The 19,925-nt window shown below is 39.3% G+C and overlaps 1 protein-coding gene across 3 annotated transcripts in view; it reads left to right on the top strand.

The window, feature by feature from the left end:
• The window catches only part of PPP2R2C (protein phosphatase 2 regulatory subunit Bgamma), a 170,469-nt gene that overhangs the window by 34,035 nt on the left and 116,509 nt on the right, over positions 1-19,925 (top strand). The window contains exon 1 of one of the 3 annotated variants that reach the window (XM_042871961.1): positions 15,550-16,059. The exons of the other annotated variants lie outside the window; for them this stretch is intronic. Within the exon in view, the coding sequence (XP_042727895.1) occupies positions 15,990-16,059 (70 nt within the window). The 5' untranslated portion in view covers positions 15,550-15,989. Of the gene's footprint in view, positions 1-15,549; positions 16,060-19,925 lie in introns of those variants that run through there. 3 annotated transcript variants of the gene reach the window in all.

Genomic DNA, 19,925 nt, shown 5'->3' with positions numbered 1-19,925 from the left:
CTATTTATAAATACCAGAAGGATGGAAGTCAGGTGGATGCAGCCAGGCTCTTTTCAGTGATACCAAGTAACTGAAGAATAGGCAAAGGGCAAAACTGGGACATGGGAAGTTCCTTACAAACGTGAGGAAGATTGTTTTTGCTGTGAGAGTGTTGAGTTTTTCTGTTTTGCTGTTTAACGTTTTACAGGTGTCTTAGCATGTCACAAAAGAGCAATGCCATAGTTTGCTTTGCTATTATTTATTATTATTATTGTTCTTTACATTTCCAGTGAGAACTGCAAATCCAAGTTCAAATGTGCCACTGAGTTGCTTAGAGAATCTAAAATTTTGTGTTTTACGCTTTTCAGTCGATGCTGAAATACCTAATTAATAAGAAATAGCAATGCTTTTATTGCTCGTTTATTCTGTATCTTCTTTGGTAAATATCAGATGTATTCAACTGTTTCTTGCAAAGTTTTTCAAAAAAGTTGCACAAATGAGCGTTTTTTGTTGTTGTTGTTCTATATCTTTTATATTATTTTCTGCTTTCTTTAATGTATTTTCAATGCATAACTTTCTCTCATCACTAATACCTAAACAAGAGTTGCAACTCAGGCTGGATTAGAGAGAATCTGCTTGAGTAGAGGAAATTAATTGCTTCCTTTGATGCCTTGAAGTCATAATGCTAAGCATACAAAAATACTCGTGAGACCTTATGCGTTTGTGTTGTCTACTTCTAGCTTCCTTTTTGGACATTCTTTAGATTCTGTGGAAATACAATGAAACTTGTTAGGATTTCTGTTTTTCATCATGCATTATGATTTGGTGCTTAAAATCTCTGACAGTTTCTTTGGTTTATGTGCTGGATGTTCTCCTTTAACATGTTGTGTAGTTGAGCTATGCATAGTTTTGTTTCCAGGTTAGTTGTGCTTTTTGGTTTTGGGTGGAATAATTTTATTAATTTTATGTCTTATACAAGAACCTATGATAATTTCCAAGAAACCATGCTTTTGTTAAATAAAGAAGCTATGGCGTTCTTCTGAAGATCTCTGTTTCTCTTCAAGTGTCTGGGGATGTGCCCAGAAGAACACTTGAATTCTAGCAATGCGGGCTGTGTGCCACGTGTGCCAAAGCAGATGCTCGTCTGTACAAGAACAAAGCAAGCAGGGCCCCAACCTTGCATAATCCAATCTGTGCAGAAATTCCCACAAAATCCTGCTTCAAGAGGGTGTTTTTTGTGAAGTCTAGGAGGGTCCCTGGGAAATGGGGATTGGGATCAGTGTTGAGCCTTGGTTTGTTCGTATCATGCTGCTTTTTACTGATAGAAAACCAATAAAAACCTGCAAGTAGAGCGTTGCAAAGATTGAAAAGTAGAACAAAATACTTATCAGCATTGTATAATTGATTGTTCTGTTTTTGAAGCTTGTTTATATTTAAAATACTTTATTCTTAGTGGAAATTAAAGTTGATTAATGTGATTCACCTTTTCTTAACAAACCAAATATCTGTCTACTCTGCGTATGCCATGGTGTTTAGAGCAGTATAAAATTCCATTGTTATTTATTATTTGTTTGAATGAGATTCACAACACATGGCTGTAGAAATTCTCCTGACAGTCTTGTCAGATTGGAAATATTCTTGGAATATCACTTGAAAATTTGAATCTGAAACTTTTAGACTGTTTGATGGGAAGACCTTTAGTATCTCTATGAAGAGCCTGCAGCACTTCAGAGATGCCAGCTGGGCAGCTCAGGGATCAGTGGCAATACTTTGGTTGAAGAAATAACTAAAGACCTTATTCTAGGGTCTGCTGCTTCAACATGCTTCATACTAATGAAGGCCTTCATGCTGTTTTTTCCTGTGCTGCTGTCACGTGCCCTAAAGGAAAATCTGATTTGACACATTTTTATTGGGATAGTATTTCCCCTTTCTGCTCGGTAGATGGACAGTTGGAAACTGTTTCCTTTTAGGCCCCTATCTCAACAGAAAAACCCCTGCTTTCCCAAGAGGAAAATTGATCATCTCAGCCCGGATGCTTGCTTTGGTGGGAGTCAGTAGGAAACTGCTGGGTGTGGGAAGGAGTAGAGAGAAGACAAGATCTGAGAAGAAATTCGGTGGTAGAGCTGGTAGAAATTTTAGAACGTCTTTGATAAGCTGTATAAAAAGTTTTAGACACATATTGTGCAGTGTAGAAGCGTGTCAAAGGATGCTGGGTTTATATGTAGCAGTTTTTGCCTTTAGAGTTCACTGGATGAAGATAACAGGCTGAGTGAACCACTTTAGATCCCCATCCACAGCTTTCATCGTTGTGAAAAACCTGGAAAGAATTGCAAATGCAATTTGCCATTCAAAGGCAGATCAATTGCATTCATTTTCTATATGATAAAATAGGGTTGCTGTAGCAGTTGGCTGCTAATTATGAATAAAGACATAGCATTTTTTAACCTTGCAGTCTTCAATGTCGAGTGCTTATTTTGGGGATTAAGCTGGAAAGTGTTTGGAAGAAAGCCAGCATCAGTACTGTTACTGTTTTAGACATTATCACAGCTACCAGTCCATGCAGCACATCTGAATCTTCCTGCATTTCTAAAGCTAATCCAAGTGGTTTCTTAGGTTTTGTCACTTTACCTCGTTATAGTATTTTAATTGCACAGCCAATTCCTGATGGTACAAACCTCACTCCTAACCACCCCCTACCCTGTTTGTTTGCACCGTCAGAAAGATGTCAGAAATTTGTTGCCTTTAGTTTGAGGATTTATAGTGTAAGGGCTTTTTTTTTTTTTTTAATGCATGTTAGCAGCATATGGTTTACTTGTCTTTTAAATTGCATTTGTGAGAAGACATTACTCTCTATTCTTGCAAAGATGGGAATAGTGATATGAAGCACAAGGCTTGTGAAAGATGCAGTTCAGTGTGAAGCGTGAATATAAATCTTACAATGTTTCTCAAAATCTTTTAAAATTTAAATACAGTTTTTAAGTAGCAGTTACACATGCCATTTAATACTGTAAAACTGGTCTGTCTCTCATTTTGGTACAGAGTAATTAATGATTCATCTGTTCTTATAGCTAGCCAATTTATATTTTATGTTGCCAGCTGGTTTATGGTATGTCAGAGACGCAGAGAAAGGTATCATGGGTGTAATACATTAAAAATATGGTTTTTATCTATTGCTACACAGATACAAACTAATCAGAAATGGAAATTATGACCTTGCATTACTGAAGTCATTATGTAAACTGGGTACTTCTAAAATGATGACAAACAGCACGTAAGCAAGACAAGACAAAAGAACTTAGTAGTTGTATTTCTACAAATAAGTGGAGCGTTTTAAAGTTGCAAGAGGAGCATTAAGTTACTTGCCAGTGAGATTTTTACCAGCCCTCTTCACTGGATCGTCAATGTCATACGCTGGAGGTACTTGTATTACTGGGTGTTCTCTTTAATTTTATCATTTTTACTGTGTCAGCTTTTATTATCATTAACAACTAGGCTCACAAACTCAATTGTGTCCCGCTAGGATTTCAGATTATTCTTCAAATTACAGCAATTTGTCATGGTGTCACTGTTTTTTAACCTCTAACCCTAGGTTACCTACAGAGTCTGCAGAGTCCGGATTTGGCATGCCACGATTCAATTTATATTGAATGTAAACAATTACAGTGTCTCACAAACAAACAAAAGGCAGTCAAAGTCAAAACTAAGGGTCGAAGTCTAGCTTGTTGTGAATCCATCTCTAATTGAACTGTTTTTCCCCCCCAAATAAGATCTAGGCAATACAATAGTATCAGCACTTTACCATAAGGAGAAGCAGAAGTGAGTTGGGCTCTCATTAATGGCAGACACCCTACTGTGTTGGCAGTGACAGAATTTAGAAGAATTGCTGCTACAGCTAGTGTTTTTCATGGTATGTCACTGAGGAGGTTTTCAGGAGTTTTCATTGTGTGTATGTGTCTGGGGGTGAGAGACAGAGAAGCCAACTAGTCTCAAAGTCGACCAAAGTTGAAGGAACGTGCTAATTCAGAGGCAGGTGAGAAAAGGTAGAAAGGAGGGGAGAACATCCAAAGCCAGAGAAGAGAAGGGAGGGTAGGGACTGAACATCCTCCAGCAGCTCATGGGGCATCCCCAGGTGATCTGAAGGCCAAGTGTGTCCAGGTGGCCCGATAGCCCTGGATGAGCCCTGCCACCCTGATGGCCAGAGCTCTGTTGCGGGACACAGCTCTGCTTACTTGCGTGGACAAGCCTTCAGACAACCCAACTGCTGAGTTGTGGCTGGGATAAATTTATCATCTTCAGTAATTCACAGATGTGGTGTTGCAGTGACTAAGGGACAGTGTGATTGTTAAATATGATGTAGAATTGCATTTCATCTGTTCCCTTTTTGACATTTTGTTACTATTTCAAATACTGCCATCATAGATCATCCCATGACTTAGAAATATCTTTTTTTTTTCCCCTCCCCTATATGTGCTTTCCATTGTCTTTGAAGGACAAACACAGATGTTTCTCAGAACTCTCTTCCTTTTGGATATTATAAATTCTTGCTTTCATTTGGTTTTTGTTTTGATTGAATGCCATCATTTCATCATTTCATGAGTTCAGATCGCAGTACTTGAATGATATGGGAAAATCTTAAAGACCTCACAGACACAGTATTTCAAGCAGTAGCAATTGCTGGTATGGTCAGATCTCAAAAATAAGACTTTTAAGTGTAAATATAAAATCTTAATGAGATTTGTAAGGTGTACTAGTTCTGATCACATTTTTTTTTCTGACAGTCAGCTAAGTCTGCAATGTTATTATAAAACTCATATGTTAAATGTTACTGAAGATTTTCATAGCTTCAGATAACAAACCTTCCATTAAAAGTCCTTTGTCTGGATTGTTTTTTGTGATATAATGGTGATAGCTGCAGTTATTTCCAAGGGCTGGGGTTTTTTTTGCCTCTTTTTGCCTCTTTAATTGGTTTTCTGTACTCCATTGCTGGTAGTACTGGAAGCTCCAAATGGACTGATTCACAGTTTTATTTGCTTATAGCAGGTATGGGTTTGTTGCTTGTTTCTTCCTCTTTCTCAAAGATGGAAGAGTTGATGCTCATTTAACATCCTCTAAAACAAATTTCCACACTCCATTCAGTTCTGAATTATTTCCACTTTGGAAAATTTGCATTGTGAGGCAAAACATGGAAATATTGCATTATTCCTTCTGTATTTAACTTGGAAAACTAATTTGCGTTCTGTGAAAATGCTGGATTTCAAATTGGTGAAATGCGGTTTTTTAAACTTTTGTTTTGTTTTTGCTCAGAAGATAGTCATTGAAGGGGTCTTTGTTTCATGCAAAAAGACCATTTCTGTCAAAAAAAATGGTAATCTTTCATAAACTTGACATTCAGGAGCTGTGGCTTGAGGAGGTCACTTGGAGTAAAGTGTTACAGTGAGTACCTTGTGGTCAGGGGTCATACTGCCAAAGCAGGCAGTGTTTTCTGTGGAACGTGAAGTGCCTACTTCCATCAGTTACACTGGCTCCAATAAAAGATAAATCTTCAGGCTTATTATAGGTACATAGAATAATTAAGAAGCCACTCTTAATTACTGCCTGAAGGAGTCATAGAAGTTACAGTACTGTGTTACCAAGTAAATTTTTAGATTAAACTTCTTTAAATAGAACTGTGCAATGTACGTACTAGCAGAGGAATCTGCCATGTCTTATTTTAAAGGATCTTTTATAATCTAATTCCATCTGTTCAAAATTTTTAGAAGTGCTTAAAAAAGTGGCAGCGTAAGGGATGATCAGAACAGCGAAGGGCTGCAGGCAGGCTCAGCAGGCAGGGAAGAGGAAGGGCGCCGTGGGATAAGATCACTGGTCACTTTGCCCATAGATACAGTGTCCCTGATCTGCAGATGGTCTTCTTCAACCCACCATAGGTAGCTGTCCCTCAGAACTTACAGACATCAGTCTCTTTAATTTGATTTGTAATTGTCTTAACAGTAATTGCAACACGGAGTGCATATTCTGTTATTTCATTGTGCTGCCTCAGCAATTCATTAGTTGAAATTAGTTCACTCCTACAATCTGTAGATATTTTAAGGTCGAGCGTTTGTGCTTGCTCAGTGACTGAGTTAGTCTCTATCTAGCTGTAAGTAAAGTTAAATATAGTTGTGCTGAGTTCAGCAAAAATTGCACTGTGATCAGCCAACGCTCCCCTCCTCCTTGTCGAAGGGCTGGTGATGTGCTGGGGGTGTATTTCTGCTGGGCAGACCCCTCTGAAGCCTTTCAGCCTGTGCTGGGTGGGGGCCCTTCTTCCCTCCTTGTGTTATGGAACTGAGGCAGCCTTTGCCAAGCCCAATCCCTCTGACACAGAGTTACATGTCACTGTGCTCCTGCATTTGATCCGCATGACTATTTTCTCTTATGTGTGTAAGGTAACTCCAAGTGCAAATCTTTCAACTACTTTTCCCAGTGGGATAATTTCCCTTGCCTAAGGTGAGCATCTCAATCACCGAAACACAGATCTATCTTCTTTTTAGTTGGGATTATTTCTGGATGCACAAAGAAAACATTCTTTGTTGCCGCCTGATGCGTCTTCAGCAGGAAGTATAATAAATATCCATACCCAGAATATAATTATCTCAAACCAAATTAGATGATATTGGATTTCCCATTTCAGTGTTCAGCATGCTATTATACAATAAGGTGAGACTGTCTCCCAGTTTTTCAGGGAATATTTAGTGACACCAAAGTCTTTCATCAGCGAGCAGGCCTTGACCTTATTTGTGACCTCTAAGCTCTGGGAAGGATCGTACCTGCCTTTGTGTTCGGTGGTTCCAGTTATCTGATTCTGTGAGTGCCAAGCTAGCAGCTCCTGTGCTGGATGGGCAGAGCACTTCACCCACCATTTCCATCATCTCCTTGGTCCCAGGCATCTCTTCTCTCTTCATTATGACACTTCATTTTCAGGTGCTTACTTCTTTATTAGGTTGCAAAATCAATTAATTCTAGCTATACCTTTACCTGCAAGTATAGTTCAAAATAAGCAATGTGTGATTTCCTTTATTTAATTTACAATTATTGTGTCTTCAGCCACAATAAAAATAATTTGTGCTTACCTTCCTTCCAACTGACTGCTATAAGGAGCCTTGTCCAGTCACTGTTCCCTTCTAGTTATGTTTCCAATGCCAAATTACCTCTAATTTGTTCTTTTTGTGATTTTATGATTCCTGCTTTTGGTATGAGGGTGGCCAAAAGTGAAATTTCTGAGTAGGTGTATTTGCTGTTTATTCCTTGTAGGCTTCCTTATTTGAAATGCCCTGAAATGTTGGGATTAAGCATGTCTTGCAAACTTCAATTTTCATTCAGTAATAGCTTTCTTTCTGTATACAGATGTGGGGGTTTTTTTTTTTTGTTTTTTTTTTTTTTTCTCATTCTGGTGAATGCTTATGCATTTGTTTTGTTGTAGTTTTGTTTATTAAAGTAGCTTGAATTTATTTTTGTCTTATGTTTGCCAGGTGAGCATTATTTCAGAGATGGAAGCTCTTACATTGGGTGCTTCAAATGCTTCTGTAGTTTAAATATTTAGATGATCTAGAGTAAAGACTAATAACAAAATCATTGCTTATATTGAAGCAATTTTTTTGTTGTTTCTTTTAAATTTGAGAGATTGCACCCCTCTTAAGCTATCCCAACAATATTACAGTTAATTTTATCTACAAGAAAAACACAGGGCTCTCTAGAACAGCCTTTTTGTTCTGCAGCAGCTCTCTGGTTGTGGTCTGCAGGCATTCCCAAATCACCAGATTCCTGTCCCTCCTTAGTTATCACAGAACAGAGAAATACGTAACCACTCCTTGTGAAGTAAAGCAGTACTGGAGAAAAAGCTCTTGGCACTTTATCTATCTGAGTTAATTAAATACATTGGTGAAAGGAAGGAGACAGCATGACTATCATGTGCCACGTTATGTCATTTCTCTGCAGGCTTGTGAAGAGCATCGCCTTTTGGGCCAAGTTCCCTTTGCAGCTGTCATTTCTGTATGGCTGTGTGTGGAATGTAAAGATGGCAATAAATGATCCTGTACATTGATTTTGTTTAATAGATTTGCCAAGTGCTCAAAGGCTTCCTGAATTATTATTTCCTGAGATATTTCCAGTTCTGAATTAGCAAGGTGTTAGGAAGAATGGCTGCGCTATGCTTTTTAATGTGAAAGCTAACACACTCTTAATTTGATTAGATTCTTAATTCTTTGCTTGACTCTCAAAATTTTTTTTGATATGTGTTACAAATTCTCAGGCAGCTTTTGATATTTTATGACAGGTCATAATGTTTAAAAGTTTATCCTCTGTTTCTTTCTTTGCATAGAATGTTTGTCTTTTTATACCTGTTTTCTTGTCTCTTCAGTTTTGCTATTGAAATTGTTCCAGCTTCATCTCTCTGTGGTTTCTGTATCTTCCAGCTTAAGGCTTTCAGAGCGCCCATTTTGTAAGCTGTTTTTGGAATACTTTCCCAATGTTATGACTGTGTTGTGGCTGCACTATACAGGTGCTGTCTTCAATACAGTGTTTCTTTGCCATGCAAGGCTGTGAGCCCAAGGATTTGCCCCTGGGTACTTCTCCTCCTTGCCAGTCTCTACTAAGACTTCTGCTTTGCAGTTCTGTTTCTTCAGTTGCAAGCTAGCTCTTCCACTGCTGGCTTGCTCTGCTGAACTTAAGGCAGCAGATAAGGAACAGTTTGTTTTTTCTATTTATTCCTTTCTTAGAGAGAACACCTGCAAGCAATGCCCAGGGTTACCAGCCTGGGTTAATGTGATGTTGTGGGGCTTGGAAAGGGCTGTGGTATACGCAATTGCTGTGATGGCATGGGGGAGCCTCCTGCTTCCCTTTCAAGGTGAGATGGTGGCCCTGCAGGGGAGCATTTGCCATAGTAATGTCCAGCTAAGGGCATCTGTCCTGCTTTGGATTCAGTGGGACTTCTTGCAGGAGCCACCATGGCCAGATACCCTGACTGCGTTCTCCTAGTTGTAGAAAAGATAGAAAGTTAGGCCCAGAGCTCTCTCTGTTAGCTCAGCCGTCCTCACCACCACACTGCAGAAGAGAAGGGCAGAACTGTGCCTGGCTATGTGGAATGCTGAGCATGGTGAGGACCCAGTTCATCCTGTGCTCTGGTTTTCTGCACACCTCCATGGCACTGACTCTCAGGAACAGGCAGAGTGGAGGATGCTGAAGGAAGTCAGCTTCTGTAATTTCAATTACTTGATGATAATTTTTAATTGCTTGCTTTCTAATATCGCCAGGTGCTGGGAGGCATTCGCTTTATTCGGTGTCTAGAGTATATAGGCTAAAAATAAATTATTTCTTCTGGGTTGGTGTTATTTTTAGGTTTAACACAGTGTGTGTTAAAGAAGCATGCTCTTTGTGAATAACAGGATGGTTTCCATTGTGGTAGTAGCCATTAGGTTTTTCAAAACAGTTGGGCTACTGCATCGTTTTAAATATTAAGTATTCCATTCAGTATGTAGTAACTGAAGACTGTATTGAAATGTAAATTAAATGCTATAAATTTAAAGATTCTGAGCAATTACTGGAGAGGTGTTACAGTAAGACAAAATGATTTACTTTTTACTTGAGGGTAATGATTGATGCAGTTTTTCTTTTATTACTTTTTGTATGTTAGCTTTTAGCAGTATCTATTTGTTTTTGTTTAAGCTGTCAAAGAACTTAAAAATGAAATTATAAGGTAGTGCTGTGCATTGCATTTGACTGTTAGAGAAGAAATATAAAGGGCTATTCAAAAATGTATGGGAATATGGATTTTTATTTTTAAATCTCTTATCAGAATCATTTATATTGCGTTATCACTATAACAGCAATTAGATTAAGTCCTTTGCCAAATACATATCATGTAATGAGATGTGCTTGAAAGTCTTCAAAATAAGGGAAAGTGGAGGGATGCCATTACATCTTTGTCATGTGTGGGGTGATTCCCCCCAGGGCAAGTGGCTGGTGCTGAGGTCTGTGCTGTCAAGGCAAGGTGGTTTCTACGATCTCATTTGTTCACAGTTAGCTTGGGTATTTCCTCTGCCCTGCTGTGAGGGGCTAGCATCACACAGGAGAGAGAAGGATCCAAAGTGATGTGTGTTCATTCGGGATGGAAATGCTAAGTGAGGTCTAGATAGCAAAGAAAAACATTACTTTAAAAGTAGTATTTTCAAATACTGAAAAGTAAAACCCCTCGAAACCAGAAGGAATATATTTTCTATCACACAAAATGCTTCTCCTGGGCTGAGGGCTCTGAGTTCTTCTCTGTTGTGCTGAGCTGGGCTGGAGGAATGCTGGATGTGGAACACTGTATCACATGGTGATTCCTTGCTGCTCTGTCCTTCAACTGATGGGCACACAAGGAGTTCCCATACTTCTGAAGAGGAGTGTGGCTGTACTGCACAATCTTATTTTCCTGGGTGTTAAAGATAAGTAAATAAAAAGCCAAACTAATTTGCCAGTGGCCTAATTGGAGAAGTCTTTAAGCCTTTTCTTTAACTGTATGTAAACGGGACATGCATAAAGGGAAGAGAGCGTCTGGCTCATAAATATTCTCTGTTGGTGAACAAATTCAATTGCTATGAAATATCGACATAAAGGGTTAGCTAAATATTTTATTATGTTTTTCTGTAGCTGCCTGTTTGAATGTGTTAATCTGTCCCATTTCAAGATGAGAGGACAAAGTTGGTTCTGATTCGCACAACTCGCTGACCTTGGGATGTGGTGAGCGCATTCTGTTGGGGCACTAGAAGTACTCAGGTGGCTACACAGACATTACATTAAGGCAATAAGATAGTCTATCTTCACTACAATTTGTGTAACTTTTAAGGATTTTAAAACTCACAGTACTGTGAATCTTTCATTCTTCAGAAATCATTAGTTTGAAGTTCAGAGCCAGTTAAAAATTCAGTTCAATCTGAATTAAAGCCATTGTGTTTTACTGAAAGAACTCAGAAGCATCTGTATATGAAAAGTTTGGTTAGACAAAGAAGATACTTCAGTATTCAACCACTTTTTTTTTTTTTTTTTTTTTTTTTTTTTTTGTCAACTGCTCTTCAAGCTTAACTTAATTGTTATAATTCAGAGTGATGAATTTGAGGGTAGTAAAATGGAAACAAGTACTGACAATCCTCTATTTCAGATCTTGAGGGTTTAAATTATTAAAGGTTGTGCTCTGATATCAGTTTCTAACAAAACTAAATGGAAGCTCTTTGTGTGAACGTGTTTAAGAGAAGAACAAAAACATTCTGCATGAGCAAAATGGGAAGATCAAACAATCACCAACTATTTATGAATAGGATCACATGGAGCTCAGGGCCATTTGTCTTCAGACACCTCATTCTTCCCACTCATGCAGTAGGGCTTATTGGTGGAAATACAACGAGCAAACATTACAGCTGTTGTTCAGTGAACATGTGTTCTCTTCTGCTTCAGTTTCATCACCATCCAGCTAAACTACATTGTAACATAATCATGCATTCTCAACCCTGTTTACATTTTTGCTAGTTTTGATTTCTTCGTCAAGGTCTGGCTGCCTCCTGCTGCATTCTGTGGATCCTTCCTTTGTTTGACCTCCATCTTCCACTTTCTCCACTGCATCCTGAAACTCCTGACAGGGTGAAATACAGGTTTCTTCCTCATTTCTCTCCCTGTCTCCGAGTTCTTCTCATCTTGGCACAGAAGCAGTTTTTGTTTGCTGTGCTCCTTTTCACTATTGTTTTCTTACTGACACCATCAGTCTCTATTGGTATCTGTCCTGTGCCTGCTCTTACTTTGCTCCTTATCTTTCCCTCAACCAACGCTGTCTCTGAACAGCTTGCACACATTATAACACATCTTAGTACACTTAGTCTTTTCCACCTTTGGGGAAGGAATAAAACAGAAAAAGCTCTTGGCTTGCTAGCCTATCTTCTTCCTTTCTCCTCTGTTCTTATTAGGCATGTATATTTCAACCTCTTGAATCCAGGTTTTGTTTATTGCTGCTCTCCACAAAGTCTCTAATGACCTTCTTTTAAAGGAAGCTCAAAACCAGTCTCCATCCTCATTACTGAATCAGTGTTTACTCGCATGTCTGACTGATCTGTACTTGGCTCTCCCACTTTGTAGTTTGCTTGTAAATTCTTTAGGATAGGGTGCTTCTTTATTTCTGTTTGTATGCTATTCTGCTCAGTTAGTGGGCTGTTCTAAGCACAGGACTGTGAACTGCTGTGAAAGTGCAAATAACTAATATATTCTTGATCAAAGGATCGTTTTCCCCCACCCTTTCCCTGGATATTTTGACTGGATCAAATTATGTAGATTATCAGTGGGATTGCTCATCAGCAGCATTTTCAAATGACATGGCTAGTTATCCACAAATGTTGTCTCACAAATTTGCATTGTACTGCAAATTTAGAGCAGAATTCTGCTAATCTTTCTCATGTGAACTGACACACTTACGTCAGTGGACGACTAAGATTTGCCACACAGTAAGGATTTGGCTCATAATCCCGGGGAAAGCATTTGCATACACACAGGGAATACTGTCTGGTGGCTTTGTTAAAAGCTTTCTCCTCACTCCAGTCCTCCTTGTGTGATTTTCAGCTTGACAGTGGGAGGAACGAAGCAAACTCCATCTGACCCATGGTGCCTAAGGAGGTTGTCTATAAGGCCGTCTAATTCAAATGGCGAGAGGAGAAAATTATCTCTGGATGAGAGTTGTTGCACTGACTTCACAAAAAGAAGTGAAAAAGCTCTTTAACTGCTTAAATTATACCTAACAGTTATGGGCAGGGTGCAAACTCAGAATGGCTTAAAATCATAAAATTTCAACAGATTGAGGATGAAGGACAAATAAGAGATGGTGACTGTTGAGCTTATGTTGAAAGGCAGGGAAATTTTCTCTCAGGTGCTGTAGAAATTGCAAAGCTTTGGTCACAGAAATGTAGATGTGTTTACAATAGTAATTTGCAGTGTGGTTTTTGTTTCCTTCTCCATGAATTGCCAGCGTGGCTTTTTTTCATACCTCATTTGAGAAATTTATTGTAGATTTATTTCCAATATATTTTTTTTTAAATGTATAGGGTTTTTTTAATGGGAAAGACGCAAGTTCATTTCCTCTATGTTAGTGGATATAAATTATTCACTGTATTTTTAGTCAACAGTGTTAGGTAACTTTTGGGATCAAATACCCTGCAATGTGGCATTTCTTCCAGTTTCAGCAGTCACAGATCAGAGGAAACTGCTAAAAGAACATGGGTGCTTTATGCATCCATTATACAAAATGGAGAAAGAGATTTCTGACTCATATGCTCTGAATTGCTCCCCAGGTTCCTAATGAAAGCAGCCAGGTTAGTTTTCTAAGTTTGGGTGTAAACTTGCTCTTTGTACTCTTTGCTGCTGACTTCAGGGTGTCAGGATGCCGTGCTCAGTGCGTGTTGCTCACGACACCTCGTCAGTGCAGGACCAAATCCTAAAATAGCACGACAGAGAGGGACAAAATAAACCAGCTCTATCAGATTAGAGTTATATAAAGTAAGTATCAGTATTTGTAAGGTCTTCTTCCTTATTTCAGTCAGCTTCTAGAAATATTTTCCCACTTACTCTGTTACAAATTCTCACAATTACTTCATGTACTAGCTAACATTGTCTTCCAGTGTTGATGTTGTACTTGCTTCTGATAACCAGATAAAAAAAAATCAGAATAATAGACAGCAGGATAGTCTACCCAAAGCAACCAGAATGATTGGATCCTTGTTTTAGGATCTTACCTTGTAACTGACACTTCAGCTGTCTACCAGTCCGTGTATGCCTATAAAGATGTTCCTGATCATAAAGCAGCAGGCCCTAGGTTGTTTGGTGTTGCTGCTGATGTGCTTTCCCTCTAAACTGAAAAAGAGAACAGGTTTTGTGCACAGCCTTGAAAAATGGATGGTACAGTGTGTGAGCAGATGGGATATCCTGAGGTTGGAAGGATTTTGTGCATGGACAGGAGTGGAGAAAGGCAGCACCTGGCTGAAGAGGAATAGCTGCAGGTAGCACACAGCACTGATTGATACTGAGTGGAGAAGTGAAGGTTCTAGTGTTGTCACCTTGAACTGCTGCGTGTATGTAAATGTCTTCACAATAAATGCAAGTTTAGAATATCTTCTTTTACTTCCCTACCTTCTCAGATGCGAATATGTGATAACATTTACTTGGTAGCTTGAAGATGTTTTGGTTTTATTTTGCTTCATCAATGCGAAAGGGGGGTCATTTTGCTGCTATTTTTCCTTCTTCCCCAACTGCACTTCATTCTGAAATTAGATGTTTATCCCAGGAAAGTCATTACAGAGAACATTTGATAGTTGTCTGCTTTTTCCAAAGTCATGTATCCCTTTTATAGTAATGGCACCGCACTTAGTACGTATGGTTCTTGAAAGTAAAGCTATCTTCATTAAAAAGATACAAGAACAAAAATCAACAACTCCAGGATCCATGTAATATTATACACACAAAAACGACCTGTGGTAATGCTGGTAACTTAAAAAAATTTTTTGTGTTCAGTTCCAGGGCCTAAGCCACAGGGCTGTCCCTCTCCTCTGAATGATTTTGTGATTGTGTGCTCCCTGTAATTGCTATGATGGCTTTAGTACCCAGCCACTTGTCCTCTATTCAGATGTCTGTACTTCAGTGGTGTTGAGACCTCAGAATACATTCCCTCTGCAAACAGTTTGAACTGTTCGAAACTTCCTGAACAGGAACTAAAAGCTTTCAGCTGAAAGAATTTTGTTTTATTGCACACCATTGTGACTGCCCTTAATTTAAATACTTACTCTAAAGAACAAGGTTTATTTTATAATGCAAGTGCATCATTTCTCAATTCTATTTTTTTTTTTGTATTTCTAAGTATACAAATTTCAGCACTACTTTTTCCAACTGATGGGCAAGTTCAAGGAGTGAAAAAAGATCAAAGAAATTGCCTTAACCTGCATCATTCCCTTTGTCCAGGTTTCCTCTATGGTGGGGCCACTGAGACTTGTTTTCTGGCCCTCATTTTCTTTTCCATACTTTGAATTCTGCCTTTTTTTTTTTTTTTTTTTTTTTTTTTTTTCCTTTAATGAGACTGGCAAAAATGTTAAGACAAATGACAGCTGTTTTATCGTACTTTTTCCTGGTGGATGCCTAGTCTCTCACCATTCCATTTTCAGAGGCAGGCATTTGGCAATTTCAGTAATATTTATCCAGGCTGACATTGAACGACTGTTGCTTTTGCTGCATATGACAGTATTGACTAGCGCAGAGCTGTGGCCTCCCGTCAGTGTGCAATACGTGTCGATGCAAACCCATTTAAGCAGCTGGAAGTTTTTTCTCCTGCATCCCCTCCCTTAAATTTTTCATTGCCCATCTTCGCAGCAGAAGGGCTAAAATAATTACCTGCAGTCTCATTTTTCACTTTCCTACATGCAGATCTTGCGTGGTTGGGCAGCGAGAGGCTGGCTGGGAGGGGCCTGCTCTGATGCAGCACAGGCATATGACAGCAGCAACAGCCAGCAGAGAGCTTCGCCAGGCGGCTTTTGCTGCAGTACGCTGATTGCCACTTGAGAGCATCCGCCAGGATCCCCGGCAGCAGGCACTCGGAGGAGACGCTGCGTGGGCACTTGTTTAAGGAGTACCTGACTAAACAATTGGGTTATTCTTTAACTGCAGGAGAAGTGCCTGTATTCCCTTCACGCAAGCTCCCCACTGGCTTTCTGCATTCTTAATTTGTCGGAGCCGTTCTTCCCTCCGCTTCCCTCCCGTGACTTCTTTTCCTTTCCTTCCTTTTATTCTCGTTATTTATTTTGAGCGTTTTCACCTCCCAAATCTGTGCTGCATCACCAGCTCTCATTATGCTGTGCTCGGTAGCCCGGTGTGCTCCCCGCCTCTGCTAGGCAGTGGCAGCATGGATGGTGCTCTTGTGACGACCTCTGCTGATGCTATCAGTCCACTGCGGATAGGCATGCTGAGTAATCCTGCTGTAAATGGGCGAGGACACGGACACACGAAAAATTAACCACAGCTTTCTTCGAGACCACAACTATGTGACTGAAGGTAACAGAAATACTGTTGTTATTCTCTTCTCGCATTGCATATTCTGTGCCAGGAATGTGCTGTCACGTTTGGAGATGTAGGCTGTTCTTTCTTTCTTTTTTTTTTTTTTTTTTTCCAGCAGTCTTTCAGGGCGTTTTTCTGTGTGATGTAGCGACAGAATCTGTTTGAATTTGCTAAATCTCAAAGGCATTCTGTCTTGATGTGATGGCATATGAAACTACATGTGCTGAAGAAGGTCTTGCATTGTGCTGAGTTTGTGCTAGTGAGGTGTGCAGCACCTGGCATTGAATGCACAGGAGCTGCAGTGTGAAAGCCTGGAAGCAGCCGATCCCTTTAAAAAGATGAAAGATTTCAGATCTCTGCAGTAAAAGAAACAATCTGTAAAGTTAACTGTTTGCTGGTGTAATAAAGGTTATGCATCTCATTTGGGTAATTGTAGCCTGAGCATCACAGACATTGCTGAGCTGATTGTTCCCTTGAGAACTGTATAAATTTAGAAAGGACGTGTGTACATTATCTTTAGAAATACTGCTGCCTCCTTGCCACCCTCTTTCTGTATGTGCAAGGTACAAGAGGAGAGAAAAGGCACCTTCATTTTGAGTCCTTCAATGGCTGCTGGTTTATTACATAATAAGGGTTTTCCTGCAGGTGACATTAAGTGCCCAGATATTTTATCTTGAGATGAATGAAATGGTTGGGTTGGGTGCTGATCCAGTTTGCATCACCAAAAAGTTGCTTTAAGAGCAGGCCATTTTAAGGTTGATTTAGTGAACAGGGGAAACCTAACTGTAGGTGCTTGACTTTGCAAATATATTTGTGTGTGCTGAGTTTTAACAGCACTTTCCAGCATAAGAAACAGTACTTCAGTGTAGGCTTATATAATATGAACATACTTAACATCAGGGTCACCCAGCACTACTTGAGACTCAGTCTCCAGATTGTGTCATCATTTGATCAATGTTCAGTCACTTAATACTCCCATGCTGCGTCCTGAAATGTGATCAGCTGATTCTCTCTCGATTATTGATGATTCGCATCTTTTTAGAATGTGGAGAGCAGTGAGACGATGTGGCCAGACTGAGAACACAAAGCAGATTTTTTCAGAAGGGAAATTTAGAAAGCTGTGCACTGTAACTGTTACCACTGGCTGGTGTAGCTGTTTGATCATCCTGCCTCCGGGACATTCCTGGCATCCTGGTTCATGTTTCTGTGCATTCTCAGAATTTGTTTTCAATTTTCAGTGCCTTTTGTCTGAATGATGCTTTACATTTTGAGATGTATTCATCTGTGAGAACATTTGAAGCAACTTTGTCTTACGTTTATTAGGTTTATAAATTGATGTCTTTGCTTTTGCAAGATGTACTGTGCAGTTACTGCAGTGTACTACCTACATGTTGAGATTCAGATGTATATTTAATGTGCATGTGCGGCTGCGTGAAAATTTGGACTTTTAACCTGTCAGTTTTGTAATCTGAGGGAAAGAATCACTTGTGGATTTTGCAAATCAGTCCTTTATATGTTACAGGTGTTTTAGATGGCATTTTTTTAGTAATTTGGGGCACACGACTGACTGAAGTGTGAGATTTTCTCACTTTCTATCTTCACTTGATCTTTAGATTGGAAGGACTGGATGTTCTTCCATGATTGCACCTGGAGTGGCTCGTCTTAAGTGGGTCAAAGTAGGCCTGAAATATCAGTGTCAACCTATATTTCCCATGGGAATGAGAGTTGTTGTGAAATTTGTTGATTTTAAGTAGATGACATATAGGAGACTGTCGTAGCAAAGGTTATTTGAAATGGTGTTAATTCTTCAGCTCTGAGTACTGTAATGCTCAGCTGGACGGCTGTAGTAAAATTCTTTCATCTGTTACATCGGAGCTCGTCACACCTTTTGAAAACATCATGAAAATCATGAGGGAACAGATTTATTTGTGAAATTTTTCCAGGGAGGCCTTCAGAAATCCAGCTCACAAATTTTCATTTCTACTTGATATTAACTGATCTTATTGATAATTGATTTTATTTAAAATGCATAATGACCATGTAAGTTAAACTTGCTTAAAATGTACTTTGTTCCTTGTCTTATGGTTGTTTTTTTTTTTTTTTTTTTTTTCTTAATTTTATCTTATGATTTTATTTATTTAAAGATCTGGCTCCATGAAACAGCCTTTAACACTTCCCATCTTAACTTAACATCTTAACATCTTAACGCTTAACATCTTCCCATTCCCTGAATCCCTTTTGCAGCCCTTTGCATTTGGCTCTATCATGTTGGTGCTGTGGGTATGATAGAGCGTACATCTGCAAATGCAGCCATGCTGTTTTGAAACAGTTTTGCATTATTTTGTTATATTGAAATACGTTTTGGGGAGGGTCAAACTGAAGACGGACTTTTTCTTTTTTTTGTTTTTTTGCTTTTGTAATCCACTGTTGAAAACAAATAAATACTTTACATTTTATTCAGCATATTGGAAAACTTATTGATCCGTTGTTGTCTGTGAATAATTACAATGCTCTCTTTCGTTTTCAGAGTTTAAAATCTTGGTAAGGGGTTCTTCTGTTGTTGCTGCTCTAAATTCAGCAGACTAAATTCACTTGCAGAAGGAGGTTTTTCTGACCTTTATATGCACTTCTTTCCCATCTGTTCCCTGAGGAAAGTAAAGCAATCAAGACGATGTGGGTTAACTGGAGTATTGCTTTATTTCTGATCAATAACTTTATTGAAAAAAAAAAAACAAACAAAACAAACCAAAACAACAACAAACCACCAAACAAGCCTTAGATAGGTGCACTTAGATATGAATGCACAGGGTGCTGGGAGACTGTGAGCCGAGCCTGACTTGGCTTTGCTCTCACTAATGGTCCCAGCACATCCGTAATGGACAGCTTGCTTGAGCAAAGAATTATCTCCCATGTATAAGATGTTATTTTCTAACATTTGGATAATGTACCAAGCATGACTGACCTTGACTACTGGAACTTTGTTTTATAAATCTCAAATGTTTCTTGATCTGATTGATGATGCATTGCTGTCAATGTTTTGCTGTTTCTGATAGGCATTATAGACACACACAAAGCACTACAGACATTTAGATGGCAGCAGTGACAACCTAGAGTTGTTTCTCCTGTTCCATATGCACATTTGCAGTAAAGTTAATGGAGTTAAGCCAAGCAGGACTTGAATCATTTTGTCATTATAAGTCTTAAAAGTATGTTACAGTTGCACCGTGGAAATAAGGCAATTTAATTCCAGCAGCACCGTGCAGGAACTTATTCAATGATGATTTTCAAGAGTGGTTTTTGAGGGAATGGCTTCAATTTATGTTGTCTGCTTGCTGAGATCTAAAAAGATGAGATTTAAAGAGAGAGAGAAGAAACACCTGAGGCCTGGAGAACATGACCTGCAAGAAAAGATCCATAGCTTGTGAGGTTTCTGTCACTGGACACTGTTAAATGCAATTTCATTCTACCAACATACAAAACATGTTGGTAGAAAGTGAGATAGTGTAGCTGATCCTCCCCTAGGCAAAATAGGAGCTCAGTGATGCCCTGCATCCATTCAGGCTCATGACTTGCTGGGAGCTGAGGTCTTTACAGCCTCTTGCAGCCCAGCTGCCCAGGAGCTGCAGTGTCAGTGAAATGCAGAATTTCAGCAACACAGTGGGACGTGGCTGGATGGAGAAACAGGACTTTGCTCACAAAGTCTGTCAGGGAAGATGGTGGGAAAATGGTGGCCAGTGGGGTGGGGGCAGCACGTGGGTAAGTGGTAGTGTGCTTATGGGGCCAGAGGCTGCCCTTCTGTCTGATGGCTGCTCGACACTACCTTAACAGTAGAATTGACAGATAAGTAGTTATGTGAGGAGCAA

Source organism: Lagopus leucura, unplaced genomic scaffold (assembly GCF_019238085.1).
Source record: "Lagopus leucura isolate 7727_CA_CO unplaced genomic scaffold, USGS_WTPT01 Super-Scaffold_100004, whole genome shotgun sequence".
Taxonomy (NCBI): Eukaryota; Metazoa; Chordata; class Aves; order Galliformes; family Phasianidae; genus Lagopus; species Lagopus leucura.
Note: the sequence above shows the minus strand (reverse complement) of the source record. Positions and strands in the feature narration are given on the sequence as shown.